This window comes from Felis catus, chromosome D4 (genome assembly GCF_018350175.1).
Source record: "Felis catus isolate Fca126 chromosome D4, F.catus_Fca126_mat1.0, whole genome shotgun sequence".
Taxonomy (NCBI): domain Eukaryota; kingdom Metazoa; phylum Chordata; class Mammalia; order Carnivora; family Felidae; genus Felis; species Felis catus.
Window position 1 is genome coordinate 93,673,980 of NC_058380.1, and position 15,817 is coordinate 93,689,796.

Below are 15,817 nucleotides of genomic sequence, written 5' to 3' on the forward strand. Positions count from 1 at the left end.
GGTTTAAACGGGTTTTTAAGTTTATTTATTTTGAGAGAGAGAGAGAGAGAGAGAGAGAGAGAGAGAGAGAGAGAGAGACAACAGGGAAGGGGCAGAGAAGGAGGGACAGAGAGAATCCCAAGCAGGCTCCACGCTGCCAGCACGGAGCCCAATGCGGGGCTTGAACCCACGAAGCCCCGACATCGTAACCTGAACCGAAACCAAGAGTCGGATGCCCACCCCACTGGCCACCCAGGCGCCCCTGTATCTCCGGCTTTAAAAGGAAGACGCCAGAATCAAAGCAACGCGCCCCTCACACCTCTGTCTGCTGTCCACACGCCGTGGTGGAAAGCCCTCTGCCCAGCCTCCCCGGCAGCACAATGCACAGAAGGTCACTCAGTCACCCGGTCACTGGTCCCCTGCCGAGCGTCCACCCGCCACCTCCCGGCGGCCACGGTGCCCTCCCGCCCCCCAGGGCCCCGTGGCCTACAGCGCCCAGACCTCGGCAATCTCTGTGGTCTCTCTAGCAGCTTCCACGGGCTTGTTGGTGGGGGCGGGCTCCTTGCCCGGGTCCTCTGTGTCCTCGTAGTAGGGGTACTCGTAGTAGTACGCGTCACCTTCCCCTTCTCCTTCTGGGTACTGAGAGCAAATCGGGGCCGTGTGAGGAAGGCGGCGCCCCACGAGGAGCCACGCTGCTCTCCTCGCCATCCAGGTTCAGCCAGGAACAGCGGGCACCGGAGAGTCGTGCCCCACTCCGGGTGCGAACCCGCCTGCGGCCCCGAACCAGCTTCCGCCCCCTCCAGCTCCTTGGACAGCGGAGTCAGCCCCGCGAGAATCACAAGGGAGGACACGGGGGCCCCAGATCCCCTTCAAAGAAAGTCGAGTCCTAAAAGGTACAGACGTGCTGACGCTTTAGGACCAAGGGCCTGGACAGCCGGCCAGACTGTGGCATCTTGTGACAACGCTGCTGTCACTCAGGATCCCCTGACCTCTGCTGAGGCCCCAAACCATAGCGACAGAGAAGGTGTCACCCTCAAAACTAGGGCAGGAGTCCGGCCAGAAGGCCTCAAAGACCTGCCTGGGCCATGGGACCTTGGCCTCACGAGGGACACCCTTCCTCTTCTGACTGGTCGCCACAGAAGGAAGCCAGAGGACTAATGAGAGCAGGTTGAACACGACAGAAGACGTGAGCCACCCGTGACCAGGAGGTGGGAGGATCTCCACTCGGAAAAGGTGGGGAGAACGCCAAGTGGGCTTAAGCAAGGTGCTGCCGACGCGGGGCGGGTGGGTGAGCAGGATTCCACAGACCACGAGCCTCTGACTCTCGCCCAGTGGGCTTATTTTGAACACCGGTCCCCCGGCTTTTGTGTCCCTCCACCCCTGCCGGCCTGCCTGCCCTGCCCCCCACCAAGGGGCCTGCCTACAGCCCTGCCATGAACCAACGGGGCCAACTCACATATTCATCCGGGTTGGGATCCTGTGACTGGGGGGTGTCGGGGACCGCGGTGTCACAGTCTGGGCTGTAGTGCTCACAGTGATCGTAAGCCGCCCGATGGTCCGAGACAAAGAGCAGCTGCTGGATGTCACCCTGGAAAAGGACAAAAGCCCTCGAATAAGTGGCACACCAGGGACTCACATGGGGATCCGGGAGGCCAGCCTGATGCCCTGAGGTGGTGAGCAGCCCAGACAAATCTTGGGAGGAGCTTGTCCTCAGGACCAGCCTTCCTTTCAGGGAGGTGCCCTCGAATCACCACTCAAGCTAGGATGGCCAGCCCATCCAACCACGCATCTAATCCATCTATCCACCCATCCATCCACCCATCTATCCATCCATCCATCCATCTACCCATCCACCCACTCATTCTTCCATCCATCCATCCATCCATCCATCCATCCATCCATCCATCCACCCATCTATCCATCCATCCATCCATCTATCCATCCATCCACCCATCTATCCATCCATCCATCCACCCACCCACTCATCCATCCATCCATCCATCCATCCATCCATCCATCCACCCATCTATCCATCCATCCACCCATCTATCCATCCATCCATCCATCTATCCATCCATCCACCCATCTATCCATCCATCCATCCATCCACCCACCCACTCATTCATCCATCCATCCATCCATCCATCCACCCATCTATCCAGCCAGCCAGACAGCCAGCCACCCTTCCAACCACCCACCCACCCATCTATCCATCCATCCATCCATCCACCCATCTATCCAGCCATCCAGACAGCCGGCCACCTTTCCAACCACCCACCCACCCATCTATCCATCCATCCATCTATCCATCCACCCATCCATGCATCCACCCACCCATCCATCTGCCATTTACCCGTCCACGCACCCATCTATCCATCTACTCATCCATCCATCCATCCACCCATCCGTCCATCCATCCATCTACCCACCCACCCACCCATCTATCCAGCCAGCCAGCCACCCTTCCATCCACCCACCCACCCATCTATCCATCCATCCATCCATCCATCCACCCATCCACCCATCCGTCCATCTACCCATGTACCCATCCACCCATCCACCCACCCATCTATCCATCCACCCATCTTCCCTCTACACATCTACCCACTCATCCAACCATACATCCATACATCCATACATCCATCCACCCACCCACCCACCCATCTATCCATCCATCTATCCATCCACCCATCCACCCGCTCATCCACCCATCCATCCACCCATCCACCCATCCATCCATCCATCCATCCATCCATCCACCCACCCATCCATCTACCCATCTACCCACTCATTCCATCCATCCACCCACCCACCCATCCATCCATCTACCCACTCATCCTTGCACCCTTGTACCCACCCACCCATTCACCCATCTAACCCATGCGTCCAGCCACCCACCCACTTCCATTTATCAGACACCTGTTGGGCACCTGCCAGGTACCAGCCATGTTCTCAGAGCTTTTGTGAACTGTGGGTGATAAATGCAAGCTGTAACTTCCACTCTGAATAGTGAGGGCTTGAGGTATGTTGCCTCCTTCCCTGTTACCCTTATGGTGGGGGAGTATTTTTAAAGAGGAAAATAACCTATGACCCAGAGATTCCAATCCTAGGAACTAAGGCAAGGCATGTAAACAATTCACCCATAAAGTATCGCAATAGGTATTCAAATAGGTCCACAGACACCCATGCTCACAGCAGCATTATTCACAATATCCAAGAGGTGGGAACCACCCAAAGGTCCATCAGCGCATGAATGGATAAACAAATTGTGGCCTGTCCATACACTGGGATATTATTCAGCTATGGAAGGGAATGAAGAACAGACCCATGCTACCACCTGGCTAAGCCCACGCTGCCAACCACCGTTTGGCATTCTGGCTCATTGCCATGGCAGCCAAGAGTCCCACCATGCGAGCTAGGGAAGCATGCAGTTCTATTTTATGCTGATCTCATCAAGATGTGTCAACAGCAGACAAGCAAAAGGGAACAAGAACCATAGGTCTCATGAATGTTATCAAACATTTGATGTCCTCCTGGCAGAAGATCCTTGGGTCCCAACCAGATGGATATAAACTGATGTCATGATGATTTTATTAACGGCTCACGTACAGGTAATGTTTACTATAGGTCAGATACAAGACAAAGAAACTGCATGCTCTCACTCCTTTTGTGCCCACAAGAACCCTATGAATGATGTTCTATTAATTCCCATCTGAAGCTGAGAAACCCAAAGCCCTGAGGTCACCTGTCTGGCATCCCCAGTCACACAGCAGGTGAGGTGGGGCCAGCTCAATGTAGCCTGCGCAAATCAATCACTTATACGACCTGCCTGGGCTCAGAAGGAGGAAAAGGAGTATGGACAAGCATGCCAAACGTTGGAACTATGTCATTAGAGATGGTGCCCAAGAAAGAATAATTAGGGGCTGTGCCAGGTGTTGAGTTCCTTGGCCCAGAGCCCATCCTGCCACATGCACATCTATCTATCTATACACTATCCCAATCCATCAATCATTCATCAACTGTATATCCATCCATCACCCACCCACCACCCACCATCCATCTGCCCTCCATCCATCATCCATCCATCCACCCATCCATCATCCATTCAATAGCAATTATTGAGAACCTACTAAGTGCCAGCCCCTCCCTGCATCACACACAGGGATGAAGCCGTGGCCCAGAACCACTGCCTGGCAGTGTCCACACTCTACCTAACACTTTGCACTTGCCTTATGCCCATGGGTAAGATCACACGCACACCCAGACCGCGTATTCATCTGGTCGTCATTGATGCCTCTTACGTCCCACTGTCCCTTTCTAAAGACCTGAGACTAGCCCTGTTCCTGTACCCGCCCCCCCCCCCCACTCTCCCATGGTCCAACTAAAGGCATGTTCTGCTCCTGAAGACAGAGCCATGAGTGAAGCAATAGAACACGTACCCATGAGCTTGACCCAAAGGAGGTGGTGCTTATTCGGCACATGTCAAAACCATGGGCCCAAGCAAGGAAGCCACGCCCTCCTTGACCTTCAGTTGATAAAGGTGTGTGAACCCCTCCTCTGTGCTGGATCCTGGACTATGCTGGACAATGGGAGGCTGGCAGGGTGTGCCACTCAAAGTCACTAAGCGTCCTCCCTGGCTCCCAGAAGGCTCTGTGGGAAAACTGACCCAGATACGGGGCACAGGGGGAATGACTCAGTGGCAGAACTGGGTGACAGTCCTAGAGTCCGGAAGAGGCCCATCCTACCTGATGCCTGAGACATGGGTCCAAATATGTGATCCCCACCCCCCGCTTCAGTTTGAAAAACCTAAGGACCAGCAAGGAGCTCAGAACTCCCCCAAGCTGACCTGTCTCCGTGCAGAGGGCTCCCCTCCCCAAGTTCAGTTGTCCCCCCTTTCACAGAGCTGCCCGCCTGCTCCTTCTCCGTCCCTCTCCCTCCTCTTCGTCCCTCTCTGCCTCTCCCTCTCCTTTTGGATGTCAGAGGCTCCTGGACCACACTGTAAACTCTCCAACAGACGAGAACCACGTGACAGGAACAGTGAATCAAAACCACACACTTTTATTAAGCAACAGGACTTTGAGTTCGACTTTCATCCAATTCAAATAAGACATTTTCTTCCTTCAACTGGCAGCTTGACATCTGAATGTATGTTCTCCAAATGCAATCTCTATAAGGAAGAGGGGGCTCGGGGGGCTCTGGGGGTGGCTGGGGCAGCTGGCATCGGTGCACCCCTTGCATGCGCAGTGGCACACGGGGATAACAGCTGTCTGGTAAAGGGCCTGCCCCCCCCAGGAAGCCCAAGTCCTCGGGCCATGGCCACATCCGGCACATCCGTGTCCCTGCACCCCAGGGCGCCCAGCCCAGAACCAGGCTTCACAGGCCCTGCACGGGGGTCCATGCAGCCCCCCGACACCAGGCAGGGAGCAAGGCTAAAGGCTAGGGCACGAATACCCACGCACAGACGCAGGGGCCAGGTGCTTCCTAGGGACTCACCCGGGGCTCTGGAATCCGAGCACATGGTTGGTGCCGACCTGGCCCTCGGCCAGCCCCGGTTCCCTGCCTGCCTTGCCCACTCCCCACATTGCAGCAGAGGGCCCCGCCGTAGGGTCCCTGCGAGCACGAAGGCCCCTTCGTTTCCAGGGCCCGCCCTCCTCCGCAGACACCCACACTTGGTTAAAACCAGTTTGCCCACAACCCCCCGAGTGGGTTTCCACACCAAAAAAGGTGCCCCTCTGTGCTGTGGGTGCACGTCTCAAAGGGCAGGAATCCACCCATTCCCTGCCCCACTGTGAGAAGGGGACACTGAGGCACGGGTGTCAAGGTTCACACTCTGAGCCTCACGGGAGCTGGGTCAGGTCTGGGCCCGGGTCCTCATCCAGAGCTCCTTCCAACCTGCTGTGACCTCTTCCCTGCACACGTGACGGTTTGTTTCTCAGGTGGGGAGGGCGCCAATACCCCTGTGCCCTTTGCGGAGATCCCGGCCCCCAGTGAACTTACTCCTGCTGAGACCAGACACAACCTCAGAATCTTTCTCCACCCAGAGCTCCCAGCAGCCACCACCCAACAACTGGGCGCCGGCCTGCCCCTTGACTGGCCCTACTCCGGTCCGTAGTGTCTTTCAGATGTAACGTGAACGATCACGACTTTGTGACGGTTGTGAGAGCATTTTCACGATGCCTGCTGTGATGGGAAACCCTGAGATTCACTCCGTGTGCCCCCCCCTTCCTGGCAAAGCCTTTCTCGGCAGCTGCCGGTGGGAGATGCTGGGGGGCCTGGATTAGACGCCCCTGCTGCCCACAGCCTCAGCCCCTCGGGGGCCAGGCTGGGCCTTTTGGAAGCTGACCGCCAGCTCCATGAGGCTGGCCACAGGTCAGAGCTGCCAGTGGGTTCCCTGACCCTCCGGAAGCATGGAGGGCACCCCAGGATCTTTCCCATCCAGCTGCCCTCTCAGGTGGGGGAACCCTGACCAGGAACCCTCAACCAGCCTGGCCTTGACCTTGGAAGTCTGCCGCCCCCTTCCCCAGAGGCAGCCTAGCAACCCCCAAACTCAAAGATTCATGGCTCACTTGTAAGATCTGGAGTTGTGTGAGGGGGTGTGTGTGTGCATGTGCGTGTGCATGTGTGTGCATGGACACATGTGTGTACGTGAAGTGCAGAAGGTGACCTCTGCGTGATATTCTGGTCGGGGTGACAGAAACAGAGAGCTTCTGTCCTTAGGGACCCTTGGGAGAAAGTGAGGGGACATTACTGCCTGTGGCCACCAGGCGCCTTGAACATGTCGGGAGCTCTGGGGCGGCAGGGGCAGGGGGGTGGACGGCGGGCCTGGAGAGGGAGCCTCCCAAAGTGCTGACGGTCGGGGCTCACGCCCCGGCCCGGCCCCGCCACCCGGGGGCGCTCTCCTGCTGGCCCCAGGAGGGTCGAGCGGGGAAAGGACACCTGCCAGGCTGCAGGGCTCCCTCTGAGGCCTAGAGACTCACATTCCAATGATTCCGTGTTCCCCGTCAATAACCGATACTGTTGCTCAACTAAAACCGACGGTCGTGGCCTGTCTCTAAGGCACTGACTACGTGTGCCGCGGTGCCTGCTCTTTGCCGGGTGCTCCTGGGAGCCCCGTGCGTCCTGCACCTGCGGCCTCCCTGCCCCTCACCACCCCCTCAGGACGGGGACCTGAGAGCTCAGCCCAGCTGGGGCTTCTCCAAAGGGGTTCCGTGGAGAAGCCTGGCATGCCAGGCTGCCCCCCCAGATGTTTGTTAAGAAAGGGTTTACGGGGTTGTTTCAAAAAGGTCCAAACTCCCAATGTAGTAAAACTGTCTCATTTTACAGACGAGGAGCGCGAGGTCAGCGGGGTGGGTCCCCTGGACCTCAGCGGGGGAAAGGCTGTGGGGTCCAAGGCCAGGAGTCCTTCCACTCTGGGGACCACAGTGCCAGGTCTGTGAGTGCCTGGCTGCTGCTGGGGGCCCCCTGGCCGTGTCTCTCCTGAGCCTTCCCACAACCCCCACTCACAGATGGGGAAACTGAGGCAGTGCGATCCGAGAATTTTCCAGAGCCAAGAAGGACCCAGTGTGTACTTACTCCTCGCCCCATGGCATTCCACCAAGGTCTCACAGTTGAGCCACGGCCACCTCCCCAACAGCAGTGGCCGGAATCCAGGGAGCGTTCCCATGCTGCACTGCGTTCTCCCCCTGCAGTCCCTGGCTTCCCGTCCCCCAGAGTGACCCTGCGTGACACCTTTTCACACCGTGCCCCTCCCCACAGCCCCCCAGTCCCACCCCAGTGTGGACTGCTCCCTCCGTCCTGCCCAGCATGGCCCCGGCTCTCCCTCGGACCGGGAGAAGCCCTCTCCCTCAGCGGAGCCTTGCCTGACTTTGCCCCCAGGGAACCCACAAAGTCCTGCACAGTGGGTAAACCTCCGGCCCCGATTCCGCCCGACGGCTCGGTCCGCGGGGCCCAGCGAGGGGGCAGCCCCTCCAGCCGCCCCCAGCCCCCCTCTGGGAGCACGAGGCACACGCCCCTGGACTCACGGCCTGACAGTGGGTGACATGCCCCCCACCCTCACTGGGTCCCTACGGGGTCACGTGTGGCCCAGCCCCAGCCAGGCAGCTGACCTACCAAGGGGCCCAAGCCCCGGTCCCCTCCCTCAGCAACAGCCACCGGTCCCTGGGCTCTGGTGACCCTGACCCCCTCCCCATGACAACTTCCTCACCGTGGCTCCTCTGTGCTCACGTGGGTGCACTCGCCCTGTGTCTCCTGTCTCCGCCCCCCGTTTCGCAGACGCACACACTGAGGCTCAGAGAGCCGGGGTCCCTCCTGCACGGGCAGAGCGGGGGCTCCGGAGTGGCTGTCCTGTAGCTGCCACCCGAGAGCAGCCTGGCCCCCGCGGAGTTCACGTGGAACGTCCCGCTCGTACGACAACCGTGGCTCTGCCCCGGCCTCAGGACCACCCGCTGCCCCCGAGTCCCCATCTGGGCCCCCGGCCCACAAGTGCCCACCCTGTCCTGCACTCCCGCTCAGGTGCGGACCAGTCTTCCGCTCTCACACGCCTCGCTTCTGCCCCCCCCAACGCCCCCCGCCAGGTCAGCAAAGCCGCGCCGAGCCCCGAGAAGCTCCGGCCGCGGTGCCCGACGGTCGCTACGGCCGCTGGGCTCCGCTGCGCATCCTCGACCCTGAGGCGACAATCAGTGGCCCCGCTTCCTGGCGAGGACGGGCCGGCGGCAGCCACTGGGACGCAGCGGGGTGCCCGTTGCCCTTGGCCGCGGCCGAGCCAGGAGCGTTTCGCTGAGGGAGCCAGTTCTGCTCTTGCGATAATGAGGTCTTATCCGGGCTGCGTTTCTGCTTAGGAGCTGAGGAAACTGCAGAGTTTTCGTTGGAGAGCTTTGCGGCCTTGGGGGCCGCGGAGCCGGAAGCCGGAGTCTGCCCAAACGGGGGTACGTCCCCGCCTGGCGCATCCGTGCAGCTAAATCGGCTAAATGTTCCCCTCCGGTCCCGCGCTGGCTTCTTTCCCCTCCTGTCAACAAAACCGCCTGAGCCACGGCCCTCCTCGTCCAACCCAAACAGGCCCCGCGGGGGCCCCGCCACGCGCTCGGCTCCCCCGCGGGTCGCGTAGTCGAATTTCAGCCAGAGCCCTTCATGTTCGGAAGCGGAGACACACAGATAATTTGAGAAGGCGGACGCTTCTCGCCCGAGACTGCCGGCGAAACGCTCGGCGAGCGGGCTGTCCCTGGAGCCAAATCGGGAGGGAAGCTTCGACCTCCCGGCTGCCGGCCGCGGGCTCTGGCCACAGACCGGCACCGCCCCACACGGGCCACGGGGTGCGGCCACCCGCCGCGTGGACGGCCACGGGGGTCCCGGCGCGGCTCTCCAGGCACGGGGGGAGGGAGGCCGGCACCCCGGGGTTTCCATCCTGACCCACGAGGCGCCGAGCCACGGTCTGCTCACCTCAGGGGAAGCGGTCCTGGGCCTGGGGGACCCCGGGAGAGCGGAGGCCACCCCGGCCTCTGTGAACAGGAGGGGGGTAGCACGTACTGGGACCAGGCACACGCACACAGCGAGCACCAGGCATGCGTGCAGGCGTCAGCCATGATCATCTACCCTGGCCCGGCACTCCTCCCCTGGGGACCCTGGCCAACTCCGACCACCCTGACCCGTGCACAGGGGCCAGGGGAACCTGGGGGGCCCTCCTCACGAGCCGCTTCCTCGGTGCCCCGGGAGGCACCACACGTGAAAGGCCACCGTATGCCCCTGTTCGAGCTCTTGTGGCCCCAACAAGTCACATTTAAAACCCTGTGCGACACTGCTGACCTGTGACTCACACGATGGAAAAGGCAGGCCCCGAGCCAAAGGAGGTCGAGATAATTTTTTCCATGATTTTTGGAGGACCCGTGGAGCCTGAGAGCGAGTTTAACACTATCTGGGCAGGTGTTAAAGAAATATTTCCCTGTGCTGCCCCCCAGGTGCCGCCTGGCCCGTGGCCCATCCGTGACCATCCCCGCTACGTGGCCACCTCCGGTCCCGATCCAATGGTCACCTCTGCCACCAGCAGGTACTGCTCCAGGGTGTCTAGGGTCCCGTCTGCACACACACACGTCTCCGTGACAGGCCAGGGCACGGTGGCCAGGGGTGGGGGGTCAGATCTCAGCCTCGTCAGATGCCGAAACTGGCCGAAGTGACTACAGGGTCAGATTGGTGACCTCAGAGAGGGCACACTTCGTCCCCAGACTGACAGGCCGGCAGAACCAGAGGCGGGGCCAGGACGACGGCCCATGACCTCCGTATCCCACCACTCTCTGTAGGGCGTGGCTCTCACACCCTCGCCCACCAGCCGTGTGGCCCAGGACACCTCGCGCTGGGCATCTGGCCCCCAGCACAGCCATTCGCCACCTGGGCAGCCCACGAGGGAGGCTGTCCCGTCCTCCCTGCTCTGGACCCTCGGGAGCAGCGAGCCCGCCGCCACGGGGCCGACCACGGGGCGTGGGGCGGACGGTGCCCTGCGACAACCCGCACAGAAGGAGCGTGGACCCCGGGCACCGCGGCAGGGAGGCGCAGGGCGCTGGCCGCGGTGGCCGGGGCGCTGGGTCCTTCCCTCCCCGGCCGCGGGGCCTGAAGCACGATCGCTTCATCCCTCCGGGCCTCCGCGTGCTCATCTGTGAGCCCCACCTGGCAGGAGCGTGCTCGGGACGAAGCGTGATGGCCTGTGTGGGACATTCGGCGGGCCTGGAACCCAGCGAGGCCGGGACAGGTGAACGAGGGCCACCGCCGTCACCACCACTCACTGCTCTCACTCGTTCAACCGGCACCCCCGTCCTGAGGCTTACGGACCCAAAGATGAGGGGTGGGCGTCTCCAGCCTCCTCCCTCAGGCTTTAATGCTGCCTCGGGGGGCAGCCCAGGTGACGTCGCCATAAGCTACCACCGGGGGCTCAAGGAACGCACCCCGGAAGGAGCAGCCTGAGAGCTGGGCCCGGGCAGACGAGGTCCAGAGCCTATTCGGGTCCTCGCTCGCCCACCAGCTCATCCCCACGCCCCGGAGGAGACTCTCCACCCTCGGGCACCAGCTCTCTCCCTCCCCTGCCTCGCCAACCCTAGGCTCAGACCCCAGGTCGTTACCTCAGCCTCCACCGGGCACGGCCCGCACCCGCGACCACCCCGCCCTCTGTCCCGAATGTACTAAGGTGGCACATCCCACCGTGGCCCCTAATGGACACGCACACGCACGTACCCCTCCGCGCCCTCCGTAGGAAATGCCTCGCCACCACGCCTCTCCACCCCGTGCTGGTGCAGCTGGCTGTTTTGAACCCAAATACAGAAACACTCATCCCCGATGAACTTCATTTCCTCGGTTCCAGAGCATGCTCCCAGCCCCAAAGACCTTCCTGAGTCATACGCTGTCAGCCGAGAGAGTCACCTGGGGTCATGTGTGGCAGTCAGGCCTAACCGGGGTCCCTCGGCATGTCCACAGCCGTCAGAAGGTTCTCACTTGCACCCAGAGCACGCGCAACCCTGCTGCGAAGGTTCGGGGGGGGGGGGGGCGGGAGGGGGGCTCAGGGGCCGGGCGCTCCCGCACTTGAGAAAACTCTGCACCCGATGCACCCTCACCCCCGGCTGCCGGCTGGTCACCCCCAGACCTTGCTCAAGGGCGTGCTTAAGGGCACGGACTGTGGGGTTGGCCGTCGCTGCACAGATGCCGCCTGGAGAGGCCGGGAAGATCCGGGGCCTGAGACGGCCGGGGCAGGAAGGAGGAGGGTCACTCTGAGTAGGGCACTCAGGGCCTTGGGGCCACGAAGGCCGGCTGGAGCGTCCCCGCCAGAGGGAAGTTAGCAGGCAGCGGTGCCGCCTTAAAGGGACCTAAGGGACAGGGACGGAAGCCTGACGTCAGAGGCCCAACGTCATCTGAGAATCAGGATGCCCTTCGGATCCAGGAAAAGGGTCCGGACTTGGGCCCAAAGTCTGGCCCCGCACTTCCCGGCTGTGTGACCTGGGGCAGGTGGCTTTACTTCTCTGGACTCTAGGTACCCCGCGAGCGCTGAGGAGCCAACGCCACGCGTGTCCTGGGCTGCTACGAAGGATCGTCAGGGCAATTATCAGGATAAGACCACCAGCAGCTAGGGCAAGAGGCACCTTCCTGAACGCCGGGAGGGACGTCACTATTATCTGCTTTTCCAAGCGGAACAGAGGAAGCACGTTCGGAGGCACAGCCCCTGCCCCATCTCGGGGCCTTGGGTTTTCTGAACAAGCCTCCTCGCTCGGCCTGGTGCCTGGGCTCCTCCGATGCAGAGGCCCCCAGCGCCTGTCCCTCCCGGAGCCGAGAGCTTCCGGACGAGTCCGAGGTGACTCGGGCAGGGAATGCGTCTGCGACGGGCTTTCCACGTTCTCGGAGACACAGACTCGGAGGCCAACCACCGCCGCCCTCCAACAAACGCTCCTCACGGCTCTCAGAGCCCAGGGGTCCCCCCAAGGCTGGGACACGTGCTCAGGAAGGGGGCACCCCACAAGCACACGCGTGGACCCTCCGGCACCGGAGGCTCTTTCTCCGAAAGCACGGTCCGGATACAAGCAGCTCACCCCCCGCCGCCGAGGTCGGGGGAGTCTGACAAGTCATGGCCACACGTGCGCCCGCATCTGGGGCCCTCGGAGAACACCCTGGAGGTGGACTGATGCCCGGCGCTGGGGGCTTCGTCAGGCATCACCTTCGCCACTCACGAGCCTCACGGCTCCATCTTCCACCCTGGGGTCCCAGGCCCACCCGAGTCCGTGCGCGGGGTCCATGGGCGGGGTCCACCAGGGCGAGGCTGAAGCTTCCCCACGCCCCCCGACAGCTGGCGGCGGCCAAGAAAAAGACCCCCCCGCACACAGCGGGACCCCCCTTGCCCTCCAGCTGCCCACACGGGCGGCTCCCCCAGCTTGGGCACTTGGGGGCCCTCCTGGGCCACTGCCCCCCGCTACCTGCGTCCAGAAGCATCGGCCGCGATGCCCTGCGCCTCCAGGAGAGCCACCGATGCGCCTCCCCTCCCCTGATGTGACCTAGCCCGGACCCGCGGCAGCACCACAGGCGACCGCGAAATGACATTCGCTCCCTGGAACCCTGGTGCCGGCCCTCCCCGGGGACCCACACACCAGAAGGTCATCCCACAGGCCGGGCTCCCAACACTGCATCAGCCCCCTGGGCCCGGACGGGGTCCTGCGCTCACGGTTTCCACGGAACAAACCGAAGGCCTCTCCGGCCAGGCCGCAGCAAATGCCAGGTCCCACAACGCGGGACAGAAGCGAGACCCGTCCGACCCCGCGGGGTCTCTCTGACCCCTCCTAGCTCGCCCCCCACCCCCCACCCCCGGGTAGAGACACTTGCCCCAGCTGCTTGGCTCGACAGGGACCATGAGAGCAGCCGGCATGACCCAGGCCAGCTTCAGGGGCACATCCCCAGAGCCCGGTCCCCACCCCGAACACCCCTGACCCCTCGACGCGCAATCCCACATGAGAGCCCCTTGGCGTGCCCATCAGCCTGAGACCCACCGCCCCCTTGCTCCTGCCAGCCTCCGCTAGGCAGCCACCCCACCCGCCGCCCAGCTGGTCACGGGCCCCCAGCCTGCAGGCTGCTGGCCACCAGGCAAGAATCCAGGCCCACGCCTGCCCGCTGCCCAGCCCCTCCTGGACCTGAACTGGACACAGAAATGTACCCCAAACTCCCGGCACATTGTCCTCATTGGCCAGTCAGGCGCCCAGACAAGCCAGGAGCCACGCACAGGACTGCCCCTGACCACCCGCTCCAGCCGGGAAAACCTTAGCAGCCTGCCTCCTTGGCCAGACCCGACTCAACGGCCCAAGAAAGCCTCACTGTGAAACCACGCCCAGGGACTAGCTTGTCATTACCCACACGTGTCCTACGGGAATTGATGGGCGAACCCCCTTCCGTACTGGTCTGGGTAACGGGCTAAATAGCGACTCCAAAAGACAGCTCCAAGTGTTAATCCTAACCCCCAGAACCAACGGGGTCTTACTTGGAAACAGGGACTTGGCAGATGTAACAAGATAAGGCTCTCGAGATGAGACCATCCTGGATTAGGGTGGCCCTGAATCCAGTAAGTGTCCTTAGAAGGAGCAGACAGACGAGAAGAGGAGAAGGGGTATATGCATGGAAGCAGAGACTGTAAGGGCGTGGCCAGAAGCCAAGGAACCCCAGGGCCACCAGGAGCTGGGAGAGGCAGGGAGGACCCCCACCAAGCTCCTCTGAAGGGACCACAGCCCTGCCGACACCTTGAGGCCAGACGTCTGGCCTCCAGAACCGGGAGAGAACAAGTTTCTGTATTTTTAAGCCACCAAACTGTGGAGACTCGTGGGGACGCCAACATCGCTGCCCTTCTGGGAATTAGGGAAGGTCCCTGGGAAGTGGGGGGAGCTGAAGACCCAGTCAAGAGGCCCTGCCCTTGTTTGTTCATGTCCCCCCACATCATGTGGGGTCTGCCTGAGAACCGCCTCCGGGGGCGCAGGGCTGTCCCCTCACACAGGTGGACGGCAGAAGGGCGCTCCCAGGAAGAGCCCAGAGGGGCCCGAAGGAGCAGGTGGGAACGGGAGCAGACGTGCTGGAGGGTCTGGGCCCTTCCAAGCTCCACCTGCTGGGTGCCCGTCTAGGACATGCGATCTGCAGTCAGAAAGCCCGGATTTGAGCTGCCCTGTCCCCCAGGCCCTCGACCTAGCCCTGGGGTCCAGCCCATCGGGGGTCATGACGGGCTAAGTCAGAGCGGCCCGCACAGTTGCACAGCTCGGGCTCCGTGCAGAGGCCAGGGGGCCGTGTCTGGGGCAGCCCAGACCTCGCTCTGGCAGCAGGGGGACAGAGCCGCGGTCCCCGCTGGGCCTGACACTGTGGACAGGGGTGGGGGGCAGGGGCACTGGCCCCTCAACACCGTCAACCAGTGGGGACGTGGGTGGGAGACACCAGCAACCGCCAGCAGAGCCGGGAGCCTCGGGCGGGTCCCCTCCCACCGCGTGCGCGTCTGTCCACCTGGCGCCTGAAACCCAACGCGGATTTGGCCCCGCCAGCCCCACAAGTGCGCCCCTCTCGGCCACCTTCCAAGGACAGGAAAAGCACACCCTAGGACGTGCCCGCGGTTCCGCTCTGCAGAGACATCTGGGTCGAGACGCCGCCGCCACGGGGAGGCTGACAGAAGCGGAATGACCCAAAGCGCCGGTCAGGGAGGTGCCTCGGATCCAGCAGGGCCAGGCGGCCTGCAAACGGTTGCCAGGGTCACAGGGCACGGGGGCCCCTGCCGGTTCCAGCAGTCCCAGGCTACGCGAATGGCTCACCCCGCCGTCCCTGTGGCATTTCTTCACTCTCTGACTCCCCCCTTGCTGCCCCGTGACGAGTCTGGCGGCTCCAGAGGCCCCCAGACTGCGGTTTCCCCAGCCCTGGGTCCCTCGCCTGCGCCCCTGTGGCAGGTGACGGGACGGCTGCAGAGCTCACGGCTGGGACAGCGAGAGCCAGCACGTGGACCCGGGCCTCAGACGCCAAGCCCGGCGAGATCCCGAGGCCAGCACCCGCGCACATCGAGCGAGGGTGGCTCTGTGCTCCCCGGAGGAATCCCAGGCCACCCTGGGCATCGCTGGGAAAGCCCCGTTCCGCGGAGGCCCCGCTCCTGCCCCAGGAGAGCTGAATTCCAGGAAAGAACATGTCAGTGGAAAAGCCAGGCCTCTGGAAAATGGGAATCAGGGATGAGGTAAATCGCTGGTCTTTCCAAACGAGAGGCAGGCAGACAGACGGGAGGACCGTCACCCGGGTCTGATGCCGTCTTCCTCCCGCCCGGCCCCCGGAGCTTTGCAGAGAAAGCCCCAGTTTACAGCCTGTTTGGTCT

General features: G+C 62.3%; 1 protein-coding gene across 2 annotated transcripts in view; it reads right to left on the reverse strand.

Annotated features, from left to right (window-relative positions):
• The window catches only part of COL5A1 (collagen type V alpha 1 chain), a 148,634-nt gene that overhangs the window by 86,707 nt on the left and 46,110 nt on the right, over window positions 1-15,817 (reverse strand). For both annotated transcript variants that reach the window (XM_023242951.2, XM_023242950.2), the window contains exons 5-6: window positions 1,436-1,567; window positions 481-618 (exon numbers count right to left, since the gene is read on the reverse strand). In XM_023242951.2, the coding sequence (XP_023098719.2) occupies window positions 481-618; window positions 1,436-1,567 (270 nt within the window). The remainder of the gene's footprint in view (window positions 1-480; window positions 619-1,435; window positions 1,568-15,817) is intronic.